This window comes from Pleurodeles waltl, chromosome 3_1, assembly GCF_031143425.1.
Source record: "Pleurodeles waltl isolate 20211129_DDA chromosome 3_1, aPleWal1.hap1.20221129, whole genome shotgun sequence".
Lineage (NCBI taxonomy): Eukaryota > Metazoa > Chordata > Amphibia > Caudata > Salamandridae > Pleurodeles > Pleurodeles waltl.
Genome location: NC_090440.1, coordinates 221,370,938 through 221,397,338, shown reverse-complemented (window position 1 = coordinate 221,397,338; position 26,401 = coordinate 221,370,938). Strand labels below are relative to the sequence as shown.

The following is a 26,401-nucleotide window of genomic DNA, read 5'->3' as shown; positions in this document are numbered from 1 at the left end:
AAATGTAGGAGTTTTACGCTACCAGGACATGTAAACTACATACGTATATATCCTGCCTTTTGCCTACATAACACCCTGCCCTATGGGTTACCTAGGGCATACCTTAGGGGTGTCTTATATGTAGAAAAATTGGTGTTTTAGGATTGGCAGGTACTTTTAAATGCCAAGTCACATTAGCAGTGAAACTGCACACACAGGCCTTGCAATGGCAGCCCTGAGACAAGGTTAAGGGGCTACTTATGGGGGTGGCACAATCAGTGTTGCAGGCCCACTAGTAGCATTTAATTTACAGGCCCTGGGCACACATAGTGCACTCTACTAGGGACTTATAGGTAAATTAAATAGTCCAACTGGGTATGATCCAATGTTACCATGTTTTAAGGAGAGAGCATATGCACTTTAGCACTGGTTAGCAGTGGTAAAGTGCGCAGAGTCTAAAAACCAGAAAAAACAGTATCCAAAAAGTGGAGGGAGGCAGGCAAAAATATGGGGTGACCACCCTAAGGCTGTCAAGTCTAACAATGACCAATGCCCTTACTTCTAATAAGATGTGCAATTGATTGTTTTGAGGCTGTTAGACCTTGGAATGGTTTAGCTCACAAATACCCTCTCCGCTGTGTTTGGTTGCATGTCTGGTACATGTAATGTACACTTTCAAATGAACATCTTAGATTTCAGGAAATCCATCATTGTTACTGAACTTTGCATTTGTGTAAAATAACCTGCATCTGTAAAGTGATAAAAAGCACACAAAGGCTTAATTAATTCAACAATCTTTTTTTTCTTTGAGGTTGCTTCATTTGTAGCTGAAGACACATTTGAGGTCCAAATCAGACATTTAATTTCATTTTGTTTATAATTCATACTAGGTCCAACACCCAGGGTCAGTGGACCACCGTCTGCAACTGAAGGCACCTCCACTAAAGACCAGGATTATGCCTTTGGTGAGGACAGCACTCCTGCAAGTCCGGAGGATGTGGACCTGCCGGGTCCATTGGGTCTGTCTTGGCAGACAGCTCTAATGAGTCTCACTTGGCCCACTCATACACCTCCCACCTCCAGCTCTGCCAGGACCCAGTGGGATGGCCCACACTACCTCAAGGACACAGAGTAGTGGTAGTTGTTAGAGGGAATCTGTGGGCAAACAAAGTAAGGGCACTAGAACAATTGTCATCAAGGCCACCATCATCCAAGTCTTGGGAGCACTACAGCAGTCCCATGACATGGTGGGCCAGGTCATAACTGGGCTCTGGGAGAATTAAAGCAGGTGGAGCACAATGTATTAATGCAAAATCACAACTTTAAATTGTCCTCCCTGACTGAGGTGATGTATGATATCTATCATCAAATGTGCAGGTCTATTCCAGTACCATCTACTGCTGTCTCTGGTCCTTCAAAATCAGGACAAACTACATCTGCATCAGAAAGGGGGGATCTGCCACAACAGGAAATTGCTCCAACCAACCGAGTCCCTGCAAATTTGGATCCCCTCCCTCCCAAGAGGGGACATTTCTCCAGACCACCAGCAGAGGATGGCAAGATCTCCACCACCACCTCCAAGAGATGCTGAACCTAATTTCCTCCAGTGTGTTTCTGCCATTCACTCTGTGGACTATTTCACGGACACATTTACCATTTTTGAGGACATTAGCATTTTGTACACTGGACCCCAAACAAGTTTCCCTCACCAAATATAGTTTCATCCACCATGATTGACTTAATTTCATTTTTTGTTCCGTGTTTTAAATTTTAAAGCTATTTCAGTCATTTTTTGTTATCAAATTAAATTCACACAGGTCAAAGTCCAAGACTGGTGTACTATTTACTGTGGTATTTCCTTTTGTATGTCTATATTACACCAGCAATTTTTAAACCAAACAATCAATAAGATTCAAATAAAATGAGGAGATAACAATTTTGTTATGTGTTTCCCATTAAAACAAGGTAAAAAATGAAACCCAAACAATTACATGTCATGATCTTAGATGAGTCTCACAAAACATGCATAACCTAAATAGTCTGTGCCATTTAGCGTTTGAAGCTCCACAACCTTGACACCATGGAAGAAGCGGAAATAATCCAACATAATCCAAAAACACATGCAATCGACAATCTACTATTAATTCATGTCATCACCTGGAACCAGACATCCTGCCTCACAGTAGGAATTACACCAATAGTCAAAATCATGGTAGCACTATGTTTTGCTGCCACAAGATCATTTAAATACAGTGTGGCTTGTAAGAACGCCAGCCTGCACAAGGGATCAAGGGAGGGTGTGAGCGGCTGAAGGCGAGCAGCCTGGAGGCGGCCATTATCCACTCACTTGCCCCAGCTATCCCTTTCATTTGCCAGCAGCGCTAGAAGTGCTATAAGCGCATCAAGGATACCGCAGCGCAGGACACGCTGACAGACCAGAGGGGAACTCCAAGTCCCAGACTGCTTCGAGCCCCTGGAGGCGGACATCATCCACTCACTTGCTCCAGCTATCCCTTTCATATGCCAGCAACGCTATAAAACGCATCAAGGATACCGCAGCGCGGGACACGCTGACAGAACAGAGGGGGACTCCAAGTCCCAGACTGCTTCGGGCCCCTGGAGGCGGTCATCATCCACTCACTTGCTCCAGCTATCCCTTTCATTTGCCAGCAGCGCTATAAAGCGCATCAAGGATACCGCAGCGTGGGATGTGCCCGGGGACAGCCCGGGCTAAGGGCGAGCCCGTCTTCACCCGTCATTGGCCGGAAGAGGCTGGGCTGGGTCTACCCCCTTCGTCTTCTGGCTTGAAGGAGATCTAGGCTCTAAAAATTGCATCTGCTCAGAACTAAGGGGTATTAGGAGAGCCCAGACACAACCAAGAATGGGCAAGCGCAAGGCAGGGGTGCATCTGTCTAGTAGTGCAAAAAAAACTCAAAAAGCAAATGCAATTGGTGAATGACGATCCATGTACTCTTTCAGAAGTCGCCAATCTTATTGGGGAGATAGAACTGATGTTAAAAGGAAAATCACCCAAGAACATGCAGCAAGGTCCCCGATATGTTTATTAAACCAAAAGCTATAGTTAGACACTTTTCAACTGACGATGAGGTTATGCCAATGCCTAGTGATAAAAAGCTGTGCAGTCAGAATTCTGCAGCTGGAATTTCAACAGAATCCCTTCCCCGGCAAGCATCCCTCTTTCACCTACTGTAATAGTGATCAGGACCATACCTTGCACAAACAGGTTCGCCGCCTTGGCAGAAATTGAGAACACTACTCTGCCTATCAGCAATGCAGGTAAACCGCAGGAAGAAATAACTGAGCATATCACCAATCGTGATCCATTCTGGCACAAAATAATTGTACTGAAAATGATGGGGGCTGAATAAGTCAGCAAGATGGATAATCTGACAGTGAAATTGGAAGAGCGTTGCTGCTCTTGTCAGGATAGCTGTAAAGATCCCCTAAGCAGGGTATCAGATTCCAGGAAAAAACAGGAAGTTGTCTACCTAAGGAATAGTATAAATATGGAGACGGTCCCCGAAGAGGCAAGTAATCCACTTGGCCTGAGGTCCAGCACCCTCCCAGAGGGGAGGATTAAATGGGGCACTAAGTCCCGTGATCCTAGGAGCACTCCTGACCATTTGGTGAAAACAACTCTTCCAGCTTATCCTAGCTCAAGACGTTCTCCTGTTTTAGATGATGATTATAGCAGGGAATTCTACTCTCCAGCTGGAAGACATCATTACACTCATGGCAGGACGTTTGCAGACCATAGAGATCAGATCTGTTTAACACAGATGCCCAAATTAAGCAATGGTTCTTATGAGGATGCTGAATCCCTGATTAGTAAAGTCACCTTTTGGCTTAGATACCAACGTAACTGCCTATCCATAGTAAGATCAGACATTATCCATGTGAAGGGGTATCCATCTAAGCAGGCTCCAAATGACTACATTATAGTCCAATTAACCTCTAACATCCTGGTCAATAATCTTATGGGCTTTGAACAACCCACTGGGCAAGCAAGGGAATGTGCACCACTAATAGTCAGTATGAAATCGAGCACTCCAGTAGAGGGATATCGGGATGATTCTGGAAGGGGTGCCTTGTTACACACATGCAACAAGAGTAGCCCAGCCATGGATCAAACGTCCATCCCACTGAGCTCAGTTCCCTTGATGAAGTGGACTGACTGTACCTGCGGGAAGAGGCAGGGATGAATTCCTGCCTGCTTATCTCTGAGCAGGCACGTTCACACAAGAACGGAGAGGCTGAGGTGAAATTGGTCCCTGATGATACTTCTATTGTTAGCTTCATGGAATTCAGGGACGAGACAGCACCTAAAAAAGATTTAGGGGGTGCCGAGGATCACCTCAGGGGAGGGACCAATAGGATTCACCTGCAAGACCCCCAAGGGGAAGTATTACAGACTCCCCCTGACAGCCTTTTTGGACTGGGGGTGGGCAAAGTCTCAGAGCAGCTTGGTAGAGGGAAAAGACACGTCCCCGGGTAATTAACTTTCACCGATGTCGTGGAATTTAGCAAGGATTAAGCACAAATTTGGAGATAATGAGTGGGTCTTTTATATAGAGAAATGTGATATTTGCATGGTCCAAGAGACCTGGGCTAAGGACAAAATATTTATAAATTGCTACACCTCCTATAGCAAAGAAGCCAAGCCTCCCAAGAAGTTTGGAAGAGCTAGTGGGGGGTTGTTGACCTTAGTAAAGAATGATCTATCTAGGCAACGTAAGCTCATGCGAATGGACTCATCAGATTTCCTGGGCATTATTATAACCTACCATTCATCAACATCTACGTTTGGCATGGACAAGGCAGTAATGAGGCCCCTATCTCATCCCTGCTAGAGGAGACAATAGAACATCTGGGTAGTGGAATAAAGATTATAGTAGCGGGTGACTTCAATATAACATTTGAGAAGTCCACCCTCCTGAAAGAGGTCACTGTCTAAAAAGACAATTTTTTGAACATTCCATATATGGCAGGGAACTCTTGTAAGAACTATTCAGCCTCTGCCCTTAGATAGTTTCAAGGGTGGCCAACTGGGGACTTAGAACCTGAAATGGCCTGATTCTGGGATGGCTAAAACATTTAAGAGGGGCACACAATCCAGTGTCATTGATTACATTCTTTTAGACGTGAGACTGTGAGGCCTCTTGAGAGATATGACAGTTGAAACGCGCCTGGATAGCGATCACAACTCTCTCTTTTTATTGCTAACGAGGGATCCAGTAAGGAAAGCCAACATCATCTACAAGACAACGACCCTTGAGCATGAGGTGGCCAGCAATGGCCGCTATCTGTCCTGGCCTACTATGATGGCCAATAGGAACTCGCACTGGGAGATATACGACCTTTTTGTAACTTATCTCTCCGAGTATGAGGGATATCCTCCCTTGGGTATTCCGATCCTAGAAGTGCACAAATTATTTTTACTAAATTAAAAGAGCTGTTCTTCAGGGCTAACCATGGGAAGGCAACAAGGGAAAGAACGAGTTCCTGATTTAATGATGATTGTAAAAATGCTAAATTGCACCTGAAAATGGCGTTAAGGGAGGGCGACAGAAAGGATATTATGGAGGCCAGACAGGAATATGACAAAACACTCCATTTAGCAAAAAAAGAGGGATGACCCAATATGGTGTGAAATGCGAAAAGCAGTATCAACAAGAGACTCACGGATTTTTTGGAAACTGCTGTCAAAAGCAGGATTGGATGATATAAATTCTCTTCATCATCACATAGATCCTGATAGCTGGGTCTCTCATTTCTCTACCCTATATGAGCGACTTGGCATAATCGAACAGGAGAACACTGAGCTCGAAGTGCACAGAGAGGTAACGATCTGCAGGCAGGGTGGGATGGAGGACCTACTAGAGTTCAGTATAGCTTATACGCTCAGAGCAATAAATGCCCTAAAATGAGCCAAAGCACCTGGCCCTGATGAAATCCCAGGAGATTTATATAAATCTGAGACTTTAATTGGAGCTCCTATATAAACCTGTTGTCTGATGCAGTATTAAGAGGAGGGAATATCCCGGAGTCTTGGAGGGGGGTGGAGAGTATGCCAATCTATAAAAAAAGGGGATACCAGCTGCCCTTCCAACTATAGACCAATAAGCCTTATCGATAACCTCCAGAAAATGTTTGCAAGACAGATTTTAGAGAAGTTGCTAATGTGGGGAGAGGATGAGAAAATCTTGACCCCATTACAGGCAGGATTTCGCCCTAAAATTAACACCACAGATCAAGTTTTCAGGCTTGCCTGCTTATATCGGAATTATGTGACAATAGCTCAGCAGAAGCTCTATGTATCTTTTGTTGATCTTAAGGCTGCTTTCAACTATATTCCACGCAACATGCTATGGCAAGTATTGTCAAATATGGGGATTCCGTCAAACCTGCTCACACCAATCAATAGGCTGCACTCCATGAACTATGCCCAAGTGCGATGGGATGAAGGGGGGGTAATTAACAAACAAGGTTGCTATCCGACTGGGTGTGCACCAAGGCTTTGTATTAGCCCCCACACTATTTACCCTGTACATGAACAAAGTAGAGAAGGAACTTTATAATTGCAAGAACAATGCCCCCTCATTAAACAACGTAAACGTTCCCATAGTACTCTTTGCTGATGATTCCCTACTGATTTCTAGATCACCAATGGGGCTCCAAGTTCTAATTGTCAGATTTAAGAACTTTTGTGATTTAAGAGGGCTGGAATTAAATGTGGAGAAGACAAAATTTATGGTTTTCGGACAGAGGGGAATTAAGTTTAGACCAATCAAAGCAGGTGGTAAAATACTGGAGAGGATTGAATCATTCGAATCCTTGGGTGTTAAATTAACCAGCAATCTAAAATGACTCCCCCAACTATCCAAGTCCTCTCTAGTGCTTCAGCACAGCTCTAACGCTATCATCAGGGTCTACAATGCAACCAGCTCACGATCTGTCTCTCCAGCGTTAGCAGTCTACCAAGCAAAGGCGCATGGAGCTGCCCTATTTGGCGGAGAACTGTGGGGGCACAGCAATTTGGACTGCTTGACTATCGCAGAAAAAACATTTATAAGGAATCTTTTAAAAATACCGATGGGGAGCCCACTAACTCCGCTCTACATGGACTTAAATCTACGTAGAGTGGCAAACTTATCAGCTCTAAGGCCTCTTGTTTACTGGGTCCATTTGTGGTCTACTAATGAACTGAGGCACTACAGGGACTCAGTAAGGGAATTGATTACTCCAGCCAATGTTAGCCGCATACCCTGGATGAAGTCAGTGCGAGACTGGTTCAGCAAACTGGCGAACAAGACTGAAGCCCATGTTTTATTTGTGTGCCCAGAGTATAGTGAGCAAAGAAGACAATGGATTTCCACAATCTGTTTGCAGCTCGGAATAACAGATTTAAGAATTTTTAAATACGTTATAGCAGAGGAAATAGTATTCTCAGTAAGCAGATTCTTCCTGTCATTTTGGTGCAGGCGCCAAAAGTTCTTAGCCTAGGCCGATAAATATCTAACCAGGAATATTATTTTAAGTTAATAGTTTGGATTGGGCTGAAACAGTTTCTGATGTTAATATTGGTGGTACATATGGTAACCTGAGGAATTAACATCCCCCTTATGGTTTGGAGGTCATGATTTGCATTTTTAGGATTGAGTTATTTAATGAGTTTTAATAGTAGGATCTTATTAATATTTTGTTTTTTCACATTCATGTGCCCTATGTTTATATTTTAGAATTGTTTTAAATGTTACCCATATTTATGAGCACTTTGATGGTCATGCATGACCGAATAAAGTATTTTCTATCTATCATGGTGGCATTATTTGGAGGCATGCCACAGGCACATTTCAGTTGTGTGCTACAAAAAATTTCTTTCTACGATTATGAGGCACATCAACAGCTTTGGCCTCTTACCACAAAATGAAAATTTAGCCAATGTGAAAGGTATGCTATGGCTTGACATATACATATGGTTAGAGCAAGTTAAGCAGCACATATTGCCTTGGTGGCAACATCCAATTGAAAACAGGTCTGATACAAACTCAAGAACGTCCATTTAGTCACTATGCAAGTTGTCTCTGTACAAGATTTGTACATCCAAATTATATGTCTGTCCCATGATCAACCCATGTTCCCTTTGTACTTTCCAACAACAACATATCACTGGAAGGTCACAACTATGAAATGTCCAAATGAAGCTGACATGGTTAAGGATCCTAAAAACAGAATAAAAAGTGCAAATGAATGATTTAACATAATAAAATTGACTCAAATGATGAGTTAGGAGGACACATTTACTTAGCAGCACACCTTTTCGCTGAGTAGAAGAGGGCTCCACCAGTCTTGTCCAGGCATCTAAATCTGGTCTTCAGGGACCCAAAAAGCCCACTCCACTGTCCTCCATGTTCTTCCATGCCCTCATTGAAGGCGGACTTCTCCTGGCGTTGTTGGACTCCTCAGCTGTGCTAATGACCAAAGTCAGTTAGGATATGCTGAGCAGCTTCAATGAAAGTAATAAATATGTTGAGTAAAAACATCTCATCCCATTGTACATTCCTAATCTATGAATAAAGCAAATTATATTCATGCCATATTGCACTAACCAACATGCCAGACCCTCTCTGGGCCAAATTGTGACATTTGCAGGGGTATTGTGCTGTTTTGTAGTTCAAAGGAATCATGTGGACCCTGGGAAATGGGCACACACACTTGCACATTGGTTAAAAGGAAATTCTTCCAATTGCGGTAGATCTGTTCCCTGGTGTGTGGTGGCACCAAGGCAGTATCCGTGCCATCTATTGTTCCAACCATAAGTGGTATGCCATCCAAAGCATACAGGTCTCCCTTCACATTGGCAAAATCCTGATGTTGTGGAAACTGGATGAAGCTGTTGATGTGTCTCGTCATTGAAGGAAGGACTTCTTGTAGCACACCACTGAAAGTTGGTTGTTACATGTCTCCAGATACTGCCACAGTGTATTGGAAAGATCCTGTGGCCACAAAATGAAGTATCCCTATTGTGAGGCAGAAGATCAAGCTCCAGCTGCTGACAGAAATCCAGAACAGTGTGCATATTTAATCTGTATTTCTTATGATGTCCCTTTCCTCCATAGTGGCAAGGTTTGAAGAAGGTCTGAAGACTTGAGGCTGTCTTCTTCTACCCCTCCTTGGGTTCATAAGTCTGCATTTAAGAAAAACTAAATATCACTTAAAATGGTCCTACAATACTTAGAGAACCAACACACATCTCATGTCTTTGTAAAAATACATCTCTTCTTGTGACATATATGTACACATCTTGTTTATGTTATGTTTCAACTTAGAATAACAAATATTTTACATTTTGAAAATAATTTGTAAATAATACATTTGAAATGTATTATTTACACATTATTGTTTTTATTTGTTTTCGTCAAAAATCCTTCAATGGAAGTATAAATACACTGAGTCACTATTGTGGTAAAACACAGTAATGCATCACATTGTAATGTGAGAAAATTAACTGAAAACAGTGTTGTATGTATTTACATTGGGTAAGCAAACTAGCTGCCATTTTGATTTGTGGTGATGCACTTAACATTTAAAAATACAGTGTTTTACATCCTAAAATGGTGGCCATCTGACCTAGACCTCAGAACATTGGCAATCCGCATAAGAGGTGTAACACAGCTATAGGCTGTGTGTGATGATGATGCAAGAAAGCCAATGGGTGTGTACATGTCTATTGTGGATCGCATACACCCTGTACTTGTACGCACCATCTTGAAAGAAGCTCACTTGCCTCTTAACACTGCCTCCAACAACACCCCCTCCACTTTAGCTGCTGTTTCCGACCTCTGGGAGCCAGGATGCTGGGCAAAGCAGATGATAGGGCCCCTAACTTCTCCCATGAGGAGTTGGATATCCTCACCACGGAGGTCCTGTCCCTGTGCAGCCAGTTCTATGGGAACGCAGAGGAAAAAGTACATGTTTGGATGGGAAATGTTTTTCTAAGTAACTTATTTCTTCTTCATACACAGGCTAAATTGTCCCTTTTTGCTCACGAGTTAAGTGTTTCGATTGGAGTGTAGTGAATTGAATAATTTAGCAGGGGAATGAATGATGTTTGACAAAGGGTTGGAAAGTCTATAAATTGAAATAAGAAGTCATCTGAAAGAATGAGCTGACTTTTCAGTTCATTTTAGTCCCAAATCCAGATGTCATTTGACAAACTGCACGCCCCTTCCTTCCACTGGCCAGTAGGCACTGTACCAGTAGTATGAGTGAAAGATACAGACAATTGTTGAAATAAGAGAAATGTAAGGTGCAAGAAGAACATTTTAAGTAAAGGAGTTTTCTGATGTTTTTGTTTCCATTTAAACTACATCCCATTTTCTGAAAGATGAGTGTCTTTATGTTTTAGACAGGTAATGGTGCCACATATATGGAAACACAGCTTATCACCCAAAGTTACTGTACTGAATTGCGTGGCAGGAAAGAGCCATATCTACTACAACATGACACTATCCTGCCCTCTCCCTAGTGCTGGTGAGCAATTTGGCTGCTGAGCACCATAGAGCAAAGTTGTCTGTGTCAGTTTAGCATAGCTGTTGCTCTGGAAGAGTACTCTTCTAGTATAGAATACTATGCCTAGATAAACTGCAAAATCTTTCTCATATTAAATGTGTGCTGTACAAAGTGGGAAAGAGGAGGCAAAATAAAAGCATTTCTCCTTTTTAACACCTGCTTTCAAGTGATGTTATTTTTTTGGTGCAAAACCCTGTCTACTGGTGTCAGTAGATTGGGCTGTGCTTCAAAATTCATGGGTAGTTGCACAGGAATGCCCATGAATGACCTAAGGAATGCCTTTTTCACACAGAGTAACGCAAAACAACACAAAATGCTGCTCTGCATTACTTTCAAGCAAGTACAAAACAAGATTTGGAATGGAAAGTAAAGCCAGAAAGCATTTTGTCCAGGATTGCACCATTTTGTTTCTTCTTCTTCTTCCTGGACTGCTCTGCCTCAATACCCTGTGAGTCAAGTTTTATATTGTGAATTCTTTGCTAAATGCACAAGGAAGGAGATTCAGTTTCTGAAATCACGGACCAATGCAATAGAAAAGGGTTTTACATTGAGAACTATGTGGCAACTTTTATAGTAATACCGTCCCATTGTTCGCTCCTTGACAAACACCAGAGATAAGGGCTGCACTGTTTAACACTACAAGACCTTCTAACAGATGTCTAGCCCAGATGGTGCTAGAGATGTCTTTTTTCACTGGGTACAATTGCAATTATAGGTTTTGGGGCATATTTGTGTAGCTTTCATGCATTGCAGCAAGCCACCTTGCAGTGCTGATCTGCATGAAAGTTAAATGTCACGAATGCACCATATTTAACCAAACCGTGTGCTGGTGCCTTTTTGGCTGCCTAGCGTCAACGCAGGCAACCTTGCACTGTGTTGCAAGGGTGCCTGCATTGCAGATAGGACTGTTTTTGTGCAGGAGGCTTAGCATTTTGACGGATTGCCATGTTTGGTAAATGTGGTTCCAGTGTTGGTAAATCTGGAAATGTGAAAAAATCCATGGGTGGATGCATGGGAACACCCATGCTCCACTCATAGAATGCCTCTCTGGGGTAGAGTAATGCAATGCAGGGATTTGAACTGTGTTATGTTACTCTGGATTTATCAAGCCATGCAGGGCCACTCAAGGTGGCCTTGCCTGGCTTGATAAATCTGACTTAGGTTTGGGTGACCCTTGCATTTCCTTCGAGTTGTGCAAGGGCAATGCAAACCCTTCATAAATATGCCCGTAGTATTTAGTTGTGTGTGAAATCCAGTATTTCTTTTTACTAAAGTAAAAACATAATGTATTGGTTTATTAAGAAATAGTGGAGTTCTTTAATATTTATGTACCATTTTTATTTGGTTTATTTTGCTCTTTTGAATTTAGTGTTTTTAACTATGCTGCTGATATTCAATTTGTGATATGACAACGTTGTAGTAACCTTGACATTCCTGCTGAACTTCAGGATTGTCTCACTTCAGTTACCTGTTTGATGACCAGTAACCTTTTCGAGTTGAAGTCAGATAAAACAGAGGTGCTGGTTTGAGGAATCAACCGTAGACCTAAACCTCCGTTAAGTAGTCAGGCCGTGCTACTATGACCAAAAATGTTTGTTACTGCTGTCAGAGAGGACCCCACCATCTGCCTGCATGTCAATAAGATCCTTTTGAAGTGCTTACAGAAAATTCTTCCTTTTCTCTGAATTGAAGGGAGCATGTTTGTGATACAAGTATCTATCTCATTATGTTGGCTTATAACAAATGCAATCTTGCTTGTCTCTCCTAAATATCTTATCTGTCACCTTCAGAGGTTGCCCTGTGTCAATGACTAAATGGATGTTGGCATGATGCACAATGCACTTGCTGACAAGTCTCCTGAGTATCTCTGCTATTGCTCTAGGCCTGAGTGCCAGTCACATACGTCATTCCTCTGCCGATGCACTTTTGCTGGAGCCCATGTTTCATTCCACCATACTGGGCAGACTGCTTTCTTGATTGTTGCTCTTATTCCTAGTACACCAGAGGTAAAAGACTCTGCCCATGTAAGTGGAGGGTGAGCGGTGTGGGTGTGACAGTGCAGGCTGCAGCACACTAAAGCCATTTATATTGGCATAGCCAATGCTTGTTTAAAATTGTATCATTTGGTCAGAGCGGACAAGTTAAAAACATATGGGTAATTAAAAAATACTGCACGTTTTTTAATTATTTAATTGAATATAAATGTACATACAGATGCAATTTCTGGGGTCATGGATGCTGTACTTTTACAGTTGTTCAGCTATTTTTTCCATGTTAAGTGCAATTGAACATGTTCTTGTTTTCCATAGCATTTCACCACAGTGATCTGATACAGATTTATTTCAATATAAGATCATCTTCTTTCTTGAGTTGGTCTTTTCACCTCAGCTATGCCTGAGGTGAATGTCCAGTAAGGGCTTTGCATAGAACCACCGCAAGTATCTATTGGAATTGGTCTATAGAAACATGAGGGATTTCAGTGACTGACAGATGTCCTGGTTCTTTTTCTTGCAGGGATCACCACCTCTAGCTGGGTTGGATTTGGCCACAAGATGTGAATGCAGAGTTGCAATCTCTCCTGTGTTCTTGTGGTCTGCTGGGACATTGCCTGTCACACCCCTCGATGATTCTTTCTTCATAATCCCGTGGGGTCCAGGGTCTTGAAGCACCAAGAGCACTATTTCTGGACAGCCATGGCTTGCAATGACCCAGCAGTCGCTATTAAAGTGGAAGCTACCTGCTCACTCTGCAACGAGTTTTACCGGGATCCAGTGACCATAGATTGTGGTCACAACTTCTGTAATACATGTCTTACCAAATACATGAATGAGCAGGATTTAGAGATTGCCTGCCCCGAATGCAAAAAGTTTTTCGACCACAGCAATCTGATAAAAAACAAAAGACTCAAAAATATTGCTGAAAACGCTGCGCTTCTGAAGGATTCTGAAAACCCCATCGATGCAGGTCTGTGTGAAGAACATGGGGAGAAACTGCAGCTGTTCTGTGAAGTGGATCAGAGAGTTATTTGTCTGGTGTGTAGAGAATCAAGTCACCATCAAGAGCACCAACTGCGCCCAATCAGGGAGGCCGAAACTGCCTACAAGGTAAGAGTATAATGAAACAAAGCAAATGCCATTGAAGACCAATGTCAGTGTCTGAATCCAAGTAGATGCCAGACATGACCTTGTACCAATGTCAATGCCTTAGTTCTGACAGCTGTCATTGATCACAATGACCATGTCTGAATTGAAGAATATGCCAGTGACTTGCAGTTTGATCTCGGTTTCGGAATTGCATTACGTTCACACCCAAGTGCATACCTTAATCCATGTATTAGAACCATATGAAATAACACTACCAGGTAACTGTTCTGCTTTCCCTCTTATCTCATAACCAAGCTTACAGAACGTCTTTGGAATGCACTTCTGAGTTTAAAGAAGACATTTATTGTTATTAATTCCCCACCACAAGGATCCTGAGAGACAAAATTAGTAGATTGGAAGCACAAGTTCAAAAGTAGTCGCAGCAATGAAAGCAAAATATGTCAAAGTACTTCTCAGTTGCAATGTACAGAGCAAATATAGGTGATTATATTATAGCATAACTTCAAAGCAAAGCATAAAAGTCCAAATTCATCACCGTAGGGCCTATAGCTCAGCTTCATCTTTCTGGGGTCTGCAAGTTGATGACTCCGGTCAACTGCGAGAAAGAGATTTTCTACCCAAACGGGAGACAGACAACTGACGTCTAACTCCTGTCTGAAGTCAAGCAGATTCCATCTACCCTGCCGTGGCCCAGAGTCATCCTTAAAAGCAAACTCAGTGTGAGAACCGAAGGACCCTGGAGAGTGGCCAATTCTCCAGAGCCCCCGAGCGCTCAGACTGGATTGCGAGGTAAACACAAAATCTACGTGCTCTTATCAGCTAAGGTCTGGTGTAAAGAAAATAGCTTGGTCCAGCTTGTGGAAAAACACAGCTTGGAGTGGAAAAACACAGCTTGGAAAAACACAGCTCATCTGCAATGTCTCAACTGCAATGTCTAACCCCACATTAAAGCCAAAATAGTCAAACAAACATGCTTTTCATCCTCAGGGGACACAAATTAAAATGGTGCACTCAATTTCACTGGTGACTCTTTTACCTGTGGTACTCCCTGCACCCTCTCCACATCCTGAAAAGGGGCTTGTGACACCTGTTCATGTAGGGCTGCAGTGACTCTAGCCCTGTCTTGCATGTACCAGATCCAGTGTATGATACTAGCTTCCTGTACCTGTCCTAAACTGTGAGATTTAGGTGAACTCATCACCCACTAATAACAAGTCAAAAGCTTACTCCAAAGTACCAGGGGCACTCTTGTCTTCCCCTGTTCCTGATTTACATGGAAATCAGTGTTTCCCTCTTGCACTGCGCAGAAACCTAAAGTCTGAATTATTTCATTTGCCAAACTAAAAGCGAGCAGATGCTTATATTTTTTCCTAGATACTTTATATCAAAGTGTTAATATTTCACTCATATGAGGGCTCTATTGTTTCCAAAAATCAAACAAGCTAATGAAACTCGGTGTAGTGCAAACAGTAAGAAACTCTAAAATCTTTTGTTTTACTTGTGCCAGTAACTGCACATTTTGCGACGGTACTTCTGCCATGTGATTAATTTTCCTTTGCAGAAGCGGTCTGTAAATAACATTCTGAGCTCTGTTCTCAGTGTTATCAGTTAAGGAATGCGGGGTGTTTTGCTCTATGCTCTCTCACACGGAGGCTCAGACTGGCCCACAGCTGTCTTAACCCCCTCATTACTGGAATGGGAAAAGCCAGATTCTTCTAAAACAGCAGTTTTATAGATTTCAGCACTATCTTGCATTAATGTGTTCTGGCTAATTTGCTCACGTAAATTCTTATTTTCATGTTCTAACTGCCTACATCTCTCCTGCATTTTTCTGTAAGCAGATAAAAGTATCCAAACCCTTCTGTCAAAAACAAAAGGAACATCATTTCTTTCAAAAGGCAAATTTTCTAAATATGCTTCATCACAGCACTTATTCAGTCCTGATAAACAAGAAAACATGTTTCTCACAGCACCATCAGGCAGTTTAACTTCACATGCATTTTCAAACATGGTCTGCCTTGCTTCTGTAATTCTCTAAACAACAAAAAACAATTACACTTTTAAATAGTGCACTTCGAAACTCCAATTTGACTCCCAGACTGACGACTAACGACAAACTTTTCTGCTTTCCCTCTTATCTCATAACCAAGCTTACAGAACCTCTCTGGAATGCACTTCTGAGTTTAAAGAAGACATTTATTGTTATTAATTCCCCACCATGAGGTTCCTGAGAGACGAAATTAGTAGATTGGAAGCACACGTTCAAAAGTAGTCGCAGCAATGAAAGCAAAATATATCAAAGTACTTCTCAGTTGCAATGTATACAGCAAATATAGGTGATTATATTATAGCATAACTTCAAAGCAAAGCATAAAAGTCAAAATTAATCACCATAGGGCCTATAGCTCAGTTTCATCTTTCTGGCGTCTGCAAGTTGATGCGAGAAAGAGATTTTCTACCCAAACGGGAGACAGGCAACTGACGTCTAGCTCCTGTCTGAAGTCAAGCAGATTCCATCTGCCCTGCTGTAGCCCAGAGTCATCCTTAAAAGCAAACTCAGTGTGAGAACCGAAGGACCCTGGAGAGTAGCCAATTCTCCAGAGCACCCGAGCTCTCAGACTGGATTGCGAGGTAAACACAAAATCTACGTGCTCTTATCAGCTAAGGTCTGGTGTAAAGAAAATAGCTTGGTCCAGTTTGTGGAAAAACACAGCTTGGAGTAGAAAAACACAGCTTGGAAAAACACAGCTCATCTGCAATGTCTCAACTGCAATGTCTAACCCCACATTAAAGCCAAAATAGTCAAACAAACATGCTTTTCATCCTCAGGGGACACAAATTAAAATGGTGCACTCAATTTCACTGGTGACTCTTTTACCTGTGGTACTCCCTGCACCCTCTCCACATCCTGAAAAGGGGCTCGTGACACCTGTTCATGTAGGGCTGAAGTGACTCTAGCCCTGTCTTGCATGTACCAGATCCAGTGTATGATACTAGCTTCCTGTACCTGTCCTAAACTGTGAGATTTAGGTGAACTCATCACCCACTGATAACAAGTCAAAAGCTTACTCCAAAGCACCAGGGGCACTCTTGTCTTCCCCTGTTCCTGATTTACATGTAAATCAGTGTTTCCCTCTTGCACTGCGCAGAAACCTAAAGTCTGAATTATTTTATTTGCCAAATTAAAAGCGAGCAGATGCTTATATTTTTTCCTAGATACTTTATATCAAAGTGTTAATATTTCACTCATATCAGGGCTCTACTGTTTCCAAAAATCAAACAAGCTAATGAAACTCGGTGTAGTGCAAACAGTAAGAAACTCTAAAATCTTTTGTTATACTTGTGCCAGTAACTACACATTTTGCGACGGTACTTCTGCCATGTGATTAATTTTCCTTTGCAGAAGCGGTCTGTAAATAACATTCTGAGCTCTGTTCTCAGTGTTATCAGTTAAGGAATGCGGGGTGTTTTGCTCTATGCTCTCTCACACGGAGGCTCAGACTGGCCCACAGCTGTCTTAACCCCCTCATTACTGGAATGGGAAAAGCCAGATTCTTCTAAAACAGCAGTTTTATAGATTTCAGCACTATCTTGCATTAATGTGTTCTGGCTAATTTGCTCACGTAAATTCTTATTTTCATGTTCTAACTGCCTACATCTCTCCTGCATTTTTCTATAAGCAGATAAAAGTATCCAAACCCTTCTGTCAAGAACTAAAGGAACATCATTTCTTTCAAAAGGCACATTTTCTAAATATGCTTCATCACAGCACTTATTCAGTCCTGATAAACAAGAAAACATGTTTCTCACAGCACCATCAGGCAGGTTAACTTCACATGCATTTTCAAACATGGTCTGCCTTGCTTCTGTAATTCTCTAAACAACAAAAAACAATTACACTTTTAAATAGTGCACTTCGAAACTCCAATTTGACTCCCAGACTGACGACTAACGACAAACTTTTCTGCTTTCCCTCTTATCTCATAACCAAGCTTACAGAACCTCTCTGGAATGCACTTCTGAGTTTAAAGAAGACATTTATTGTTATTAATTCCCCACCATGAGGTTCCTGAGAGACGAAATTAGTAGATTGGAAGCACACGTTCAAAAGTAGTCGCAGCAATGAAAGCAAAATATATCAAAGTACTTCTCAGTTGCAATGTACACAGCAAATATAGGTGATTATATTATAGCATAACTTCAAAGCAAAGCATAAAAGTCAAAATTAATCACCATAGGGCCTATAGCTCAGTTTCATCTTTCTGGCGTCTGCAAGTTGATGCAAGAAAGAGATTTTCTACCCAAACGGGAGACAGGCAACTGACGTCTAGCTCCTGTCTGAAGTCAAGCAGATTCCATCTGCCCTGCTGTAGCCCAGAGTCATCCTTAAAAGCAAACTCAGTGTGAGAACCGAAGGACCCTGGAGAGTGGCCAATTCTCCAGAGCACCCGAGCTCTCAGACTGGATTGCGAGGTAAACACAAAATCTACGTGCTCTTATCAGCTAAGGTCTGGTGTGAAACAGCTTGGTCCATCTTGTGGAAAAACACAGCTCATCTGCAATGTCTCAACTGCAATGTCTAACCCCACGTTAAAGCCAATAGGCAGCTAACCTAAATATCAAATGTAATGTTTAATGTCATGTCAAAGCCAATAGGCAGCAAAACTGAATACAGAATGTAATGTCTAATGCCATGTCAAAGCCAATAGGCAGCTAAACTGAATACAAAATGTAATGGCTAACGCCATGTCAAAGCCAATAGGCAGCTAAACTGAACAAAACATATAGGGCCTCATTCTGAGGCCGGCGGGCGGCGGTCGCCGCCCGCCTGGCGGGAACCGCCATATGGCCGCTCCGCGGTCGAAAGACCGCGGAGGCCATTCTGGCTTTCCCGCTGGGCTGGCGGGCGACCGCCAGAAGGCCGCCCGCCAGCCCAGCGGGAAACCCCTTCCCACGAGGAAGCCGGCTCCGAATGGAGCCGGCGGAGTGGGAAGGGTGCGACGGGTGCATTAGCACCCGTCGCGAATTTCAGTGTCTGCTAAGCAGACACTGAAATTCACAGTGGGGCCCCCAGGGGCCCCACGACACCCCTCACCTCCATCCTGTTCCTGGCGGTCGGAACCGCCAGGAACAGGATGGCGGTGAGGGGGTCGGAATCCCCCATGGCGGCGCAGCAAGCTGCGCCGCCATGGGGGATTCCTCAGGGCAGCGGAAAACCGGCGGGACACCGCCGGTTTTCCTGTTCTGACCGCGGCCGTACCGCCACGGTCAGAATGCCCTGCGGAGCACCGCCAGCCTGTTGGCGGTGCTCCCTCCGACCCCGGCGGTCCTTGACCGCCGGGGTCGGAATGACCCCCATAATGTGCTACTGGTGAACATTGAGCAACTAATATGCGCAGTGGTGAAACACAAAGTCATTGGTCAAACACAATTAATAGCATCACAGTAATATATCAACAGGAAATGCCACCTGCACAACCGGCCCTAGGTGTTAGAGCCACATGGAACACCATGACTAAGTACAAAAACCACAAATTTCCACCAGTGCACACCTTGATATAGGCAATAGAAACATATGTAAAAACACCACCAGGTAACATCCACAAGAAATACCACAAGTGCATACTTGGAACTATGTGTTAGAGCCCAAATAAATACCACCACTAAACTATGAGAGCTATGTACCAAAACCACAAAAATGCCACAAGTGCACACCTTTTTCTAGGTAATAGAACCATATAAAATAAGACTGCCATGTAACATATCCACAAAAAATACCACCAGTGCACACTTGGACCAAGGTGTTAGATATTCATGAAATACCACCACTAGAGTCAAAATGCACAAAACTGCTTTTGAATTAGGTATTAGAACCATGTGTAATGCCACCAAGAGGTAACCTATCCACTAGAAATTCCACCAATGCATACCTGGACCTAGGTGTTAGAGCCACATGAAATGCCACCACTACACTATGAGATCTAGGTACTAAAACCACAATATATACCACCAGTATAAACCAACCATGTAAAGTTCCATCACTAGGTACCTAAACCACAAAAAATGCCAGCAGTGCACACCTTGATGAAGGTATTAGAACCATGTGAAGTACCACCACCAGGTACCAAAACTGCAATAAATACCACAAGTGCACACCTTTATCTCGGTAATAGAACCATTTGAAATAACACCGCCACATAACATATCCAAAAGAAATATACACCAGTGCACACTTGGGCCTAGGTGGTAGAGCCACATGAAATACAACTACTATGTAAAATATCCACAAAGATACCTTTGATTTAGGTATTAGAACCATGTGTAGTACCACCAGTAGGTGACCTATCCACGAGAAATACCACTGGTGCATACCTGGGCCTAGGTGTTGGAGCCACATGAAATGCCACTTCTACACTATGAGATCTAGGTACCGAAATCACAATATGTACCACCAGTATGCATCAACCATATGAAGTTCCACCACTAGGTACCAAAACCACAAAAATGCTGCCAGTGGAAACCTTGATATAGGTATTAGAACCATGTGAAGTACCACCACTAGGAACGAAAACTGCAAAAATACCACCAGTGCACACCTTGGTCTAGGTAATAAAACGTTATGACCCACCACTTCCTAAAAAAATCAAGGTACAGACACTGCAAACATTACAAGCAGTACACACCATGATGTATATATTTGATACGTCACAGTACCCCTTACCCCACCCCCTCTCCCACATACATGCACACAGACACCCACACGCACCACGCATACACCCATTCACTAAAACTGGCATACACGCATTCATACACACTGTCACATTCATGCACACACTCAGTTTCACACACAACACCCCCCACTCTCCCACCCCCCTCTCCTGTCGGAAGCCAGACTTACCTTGGTCGTGGATGCGCTTCAGACAGGGAAGCGGTTCTGCTAGCGCCAGCAGCGCCAGCCAGCAGAACACTGCCAGGCCGTATCATAGGTCATGATACGGCTGGTGGCGTTCTACTGGCATGGTGGTGCTGGTGGTAGCAGCACCACCTTACCACCGTCCACCACCATGAGCACTGCCGGATTTCAGCCCTTATTGTGGCGGAAGTCAGGCAGTGCTCATAATATGGCAGACGGATGGTAGCCGCGGTGGTGGTATGTTGGCGGCCGTCACTGCGGCGGTAGGCAGTATTTACCTACAATGTAGTAATGAGGGCCTAAATGCTGTTACTACACAACATGTGAGAAACTCCATGTCAGGACCCGGGGGACAACTGGTGGAGGTCATTTCCAGTGGTTTTCAAAGAAACAATTCAAAGCCCTCTAAGGGGTGTACCTTATGCTCTAATGAGTCTTGCAGCAGGAGCTCAGAAGGCCTAATGGTCAAGCGACGCTTGTTCTGTGCAGATATCAACATGTACAATTTAAATTGTGTTAAAAAATAAAGAAATCCACAACGTGATCCAGGAAAAAGTCACACGTTAAATTCTAATTGTACCCAGCATGAGCTAGGATTCTTTAAATACTAACACATCCAGCATTATTCAGTATTCTGAGCTGCATAAAATGCTCCCACTAAACAGTGCAATCCAATATTTTGAGACACTAAATACTATTAGCATAAAGTATGATCCAGGATAAACACCACTGGTGCCCAATGTGTTCCAGAATTTCAAGGTGTGTGCAATAACAGCAGACAACATGAAACAGGATCCAAGATTTATTCAGTCCTAACAGTAGACAACATGATCTAGGATTCTGAGGTGCATTCAATTCTAACATGAGACAACATGATTCAGGATTCCAAGATACATTCAATCCTAACAAAAGGCATCATGATCCCGGATTCCAAGATGCATTCAATTCTAACAGCAGAAAACCTGATCCAGGATTCCAAGATGCATTCAATTCTAATGGTAGAAAACATGATCCAAGATTCTAATATGCATTCAATTCTAACAGGAGAAAACATGATCCAGGATTCTAAGGTTTATTCAATCCTAACAACAGAAAACATGACCCAGGATTCTGAGATGCATTCAATTCTAATAGGTAGACACCATGATCTAGGATTCCGAGATACATTTAATTCTACCAGCAGACAACATGACCCAGGATTCTGAGAGACATGAAATTCTTGTAATTTGCAACAAGATCTAGGTATTGCTAATCCAAGTGCCTGATCCCTGTTGAGTGCTCTAATAGACAATGTGATCCAGGAGTCCAAACCACATTGCTTACCACTACTGCTGCAATAAATGTCACCAGTACATACCATTGTAGTACATCACACTACATTAAATATCAGCAATAGATGAATGAGTAGTTCCTACCTATGTGGTCACTCAGGCAGCTCACCTGCAGCGTACTTCTCTGCCTCTTGACACACTCCTGACTCCACCCCATTAATTGTGCACCCCTAGTGCTGTGACTCGCCCCTTAATTAGGGACTTCCATTAATATGTAACTTCCCTCCTTTTGACCACCTCCACAGTAACTTAAGCCCCCAATTCTCCCCACTGCACCCCTCAAAGATGTTACTGTAACACCACCTGTTTTTCCACTGCCCATCCTTACCAGACCATGAGGGTCATGGTAATGTAAGTCTCCCCTGCTAGAAAAGGTACATATTTAGGTTCAGCTTTCAAAGCACCCCTGATGCACTAGGGAGATTGTGACAGTTGTTTGGGGGAAGGGCACAGTTTCAATGGTAGTGTCCCATTGAAGGGGTGCTGGTGTTCAGCCAGGGTCATTGCCTCTCATTTGGTGTCGTAATAATGGAGCTTTCTGTTCCTCTGTCATTGAGAACATTTTCCGCTTTTGAGGGGTGCCTCATTGTCACTGTTCACAATATCAATCTGCTGTAGCATCAGTACATGTTGCTTGTTGAAATAGCTGTACATTTGTGAAAATAAACCTGCACGACTATGTTTATTTGAGAAAGAACTCAGTTGTTAAGTTTAAGAAGGAAGGAGGGTGTTCATCTGCATGCATGCATGTATGTAGCAGGACTTGTATTGTAGAACTGTGTGCATGTGAAAGAGAGTGACTGCGTGTGTGTGGGTGGATGAATATGTGTATGTGTGAGACCAGGAGGCTACCTGTGTGTTTCTGAGCGAGGATGCAAATGTGTGAGTGCCCCTGTGCATATTATAAAAGCTGTACATACATGTACATCTTTGTGGATGTGACAGTTATAAGTGAGGTGGGCTTGTGCCTATGTGTGTGTAGGTGTACGTGGGTGTTGGAGTGTGTGTGATTGTTGGCATATATAGAGCCTCAGACCGCTTTATAACCTTCCCTACTATCAAAGCGTACGTGAAGTTAGAATAGTAAATACACTCTTCATTACGGTCAATGGCCGGTCCTCATACTTATAAGTATGTCATCTTTTGTGTGTCAGTATGTGTTTAGGTGTGTGTGTGTGTAAGAAAAAGAAAAAGAGATGCTAATTGTATCAAAGCTTTTATTAATGGCTGTCAGGGTACAGGTGTTGGTACAAATACATTTGTGGGAAATGGAGGGTGTGATTGTGTGTGCTATGTCGTGTCAGAGTTTGTGTTTATACGTGTGTGTAACAGGGAGTGACAGTGATGAGAACTGGTGAAACCGTGACTCTGTGCCATAAACTATGACATAAACTATGTTTATAAGAGTGTATGTGTTTGTGCTCATATACGCCAACCTTGAGGAGGAAAGACTGCAGTTAAAGTTTATGAGAGAAAGTGAGAAAGAGAGAGACAGTGAGAGAGAGGGAGGAAGGGAAAGATGTAAAACATAAACTTTGTACTTGTATAGTGCACTACTCACCCGTTAGGGTCTCAAGGTGCTGTACACATACCACTGCAGAACCCCTCCTTGCTTTTCCCTGTGAGGTGCCCACTCTTGGGCAACCCTCAGAGTGAAGCCAGGCATCCAAGCAGTGTCAGGGCCCCTGTGGAGATTAAGCAAGCTACTGCCCAGAGTGGGACCCATTAATTAGATTAGGCATTAACTATCTGGTCCATGGGAATTGAGCCCAAGACCCACTGAGGTAGGTACTGAACCCTGGTCCAGGGCCAAACCTCCTATAGCAGGGTCTGCTGCTCTAACCATTGTGCCACACTTCTCCACAAGCAGCCACGAGGGAGTGAAAGCTTCTAGTGATGTGTCTGGCAAATGTATTATTACATTATGATTTTGTAATTGAGAAAATGAGGTAATGTAAACTGTTTGTGTTACAGGATAAAGTTCAGGGTGTCCTGAGTTCAATCAGAGAAGAGATTGCAGGCATTTGGAATACAAGGGATACAGAGGAGGAGGTGTTTAAAGATTTGCAAGTAAGTAGCAAGGGAGGACTGTGCCACCTTTCCTCAGCCTCCATCTCAAAACTCTTGTTAATAATTCCCTCTAGTTGCCCTGGTACACTGCATCTGAGAGTGGTCTAGATTATAAACCCTTTCCTGTGCAACAATAGTGCAAGGCAGTTCCACCTCTGAACTCCGAGGCCAGATGTCCAGATTGATAATATGTGAGAATGGCAGGAGACCTGCAGAAGGGCCATGGATTTTCTTATGTATGAGAAGAAACCTCTCCCTCAGCCAGAAGCAGTGTAAGGGGGTCAGGAAAGAGTGGCATGGCTGAACATTTATTTAGTGGTGTAGATGTTTTATAAAGTGCTTTGTCTCACCTTGCATCTACTTCATAGTGTTATTCACATTATAGTTATAGTAGTTGAGTAGGGCATAGTAGGACCCAAGCTAAGAAACATGAACCTGTCCAATGTACCTTACTCACAAACAACAATTCTGAGATGTAGTCAAATGCTAGCCCAAATCGACCCACATGTAGGGGTTTTCTGAATTGCTAATAGTGTTTAGCAGCTCATCACAGGGATATTGTGTGGGGTTAGTTGTTAAATATGCCCCAGACCTGTATGCCAATTATAGTCGGATGCTGTACATAAAACGTAAATTGGATTCTTTGTTACTGAAAAAATTGAGATATTTAATTGCTGGCTTTACATTAATACACTGTTGAAGGTTTACCTATATAATAGTAGAGAGATTCTGTAGTTGTTCCATTTTTCCAGTCTGTTTCTGAAAGCCCCATGTGTACTGCTTTACAGTAGGCTTGCCTTACCTTTAGCAAGGATCACATCAGTTCCATATTCTGAATACATTGGAGTCAGGGCAGGATCTTTGAAAGCAAGGATAGCTGTATTTTAGACTTGACCTGATGAGTATAGACTTCTTTTGAGTAGATTTAGGGGATCATTCTGACCCTGGCGGTCCGAGACCGCCATGGCAAAAATGACGAAAGCACCGCCAACAGGCTGGCGGTGCTTTCTTCCCTATTCTGACCGCGGCGGTCGCACCGCCGGGGCCGGCGGTTTCCTAATTTTCTGCATAGCAGACAGTGAAAAGCGCGACGGGTGCAACTGCACCCGTCGCACGGCCGCAACACCGCCGGCTTCATTAGGAGCCGGCTCCTGTGTTGCGGCCTCATTCCCGCCGGCCCAGCGGGAATGTCGGAATGGGGGCTGCGTGAGTGCGGCCGCATTGGCGGCCGCATGGCGGTTTCCGCCTGGTGGGCGGCGGTAGCCGCCCACCAAGGTCAGAATGACCCCCTTCCATTTTCAAGAGCCTAGGAACCTGGAGCACTTTCCAACTGCTAATGTAGAGTGAAAGTACCCACGGCATCCATACGATTTGGAAACTGGCACCACTATCCGTGTGTGGGTTTGAGTACTCGGGCCGGGCCAGGTATGAATGGGGGTTGGCCTCTCGAAACCGGGCGTCCATGTCTATTACCAGGTGGGATGGTTCCTATTTGAATGCGCACATGGTCGCAGTGACCATGGCGCATGTATTTACGCATGAGTATTCATGCTAGGAATGGAGATTGAGGGCTCAGGCCGACCGAGGTGTACAAGCACTATGGTGGTGGCTGTATCTGAAGTGTCACCTGCCTTGACAGGATGGTGCGTGCAGTAGGAAAGAAGTGCCCGGCAACACCCATTTATGTACGCACTGCCCTTGAGAGCTGCTCTACCCGTACAGTGATATTGGACGCCAAGGCTTATGAAGTTTGTTGCAATAAGGGATTGCAGGGGAGATGCCTCCTATTGTTTGGTATCATTGGCCTCAGGATGGCAGACCCGAGACATTGGTACCAGTAGCTTTATCATCTCTGCCCAGGAAGTGCCACTTCTAGGAAGTGGGAATTTCTAAGTGTTGGGACTGTTTCTGATGCCCGTAAATTAGGCTTCATTCCATAGGTCCATTAGGAAAAGCACATCTGCACATTTACCAGATGACCACTATAAAACTCGGACATCCAAAATGACAGATCCCTACCATTTAGGGCCTGGCAAGATAGATGGGGGGAGAGGTTGTGACACTTCACATCTCGGAGCCAGAACCTACGCACCATGCGGGCGCCTCATTTAAGGAATGACGTTAGCCGGCGCTGCGGACTGGCCAGAGTAAAAAAAAATGACTCAAACCAGACAGTGCCGGCGTAGAGGAAAATGGGGGTTGTGCATCAAAAATCATGCCTCAAACCGGACTTGCACCATTTTTTGACGCACAACCCCCATTGAAATGACTCCTGTCTTAGCAAAGACAGGAGTCATGCCCCCTTGTCCAATGGCCATGCCCAGGGGACTTCTGTCCCCTGGGCATGGTCATTGGGCACAGTGGCATGTAGGGGCTCCCAAATTAGGCCCCCCTTTGCCACTTAAAAAAAA

The 26,401-nt window shown here is 43.5% G+C and overlaps 1 protein-coding gene across 1 annotated transcript in view; it reads left to right on the top strand.

Annotated features, from left to right (window-relative positions):
* LOC138283954 (E3 ubiquitin-protein ligase TRIM11-like) overlaps window positions 1-26,401 on the top strand; it is a 222,606-nt gene that overhangs the window by 43,078 nt on the left and 153,127 nt on the right. Inside the window, exons 2-3 of the mRNA XM_069222227.1 lie at window positions 13,087-13,676; window positions 23,895-23,990. Coding sequence (XP_069078328.1) covers window positions 13,266-13,676; window positions 23,895-23,990 — 507 coding nt within the window. The 5' untranslated portion in view covers window positions 13,087-13,265. The remainder of the gene's footprint in view (window positions 1-13,086; window positions 13,677-23,894; window positions 23,991-26,401) is intronic.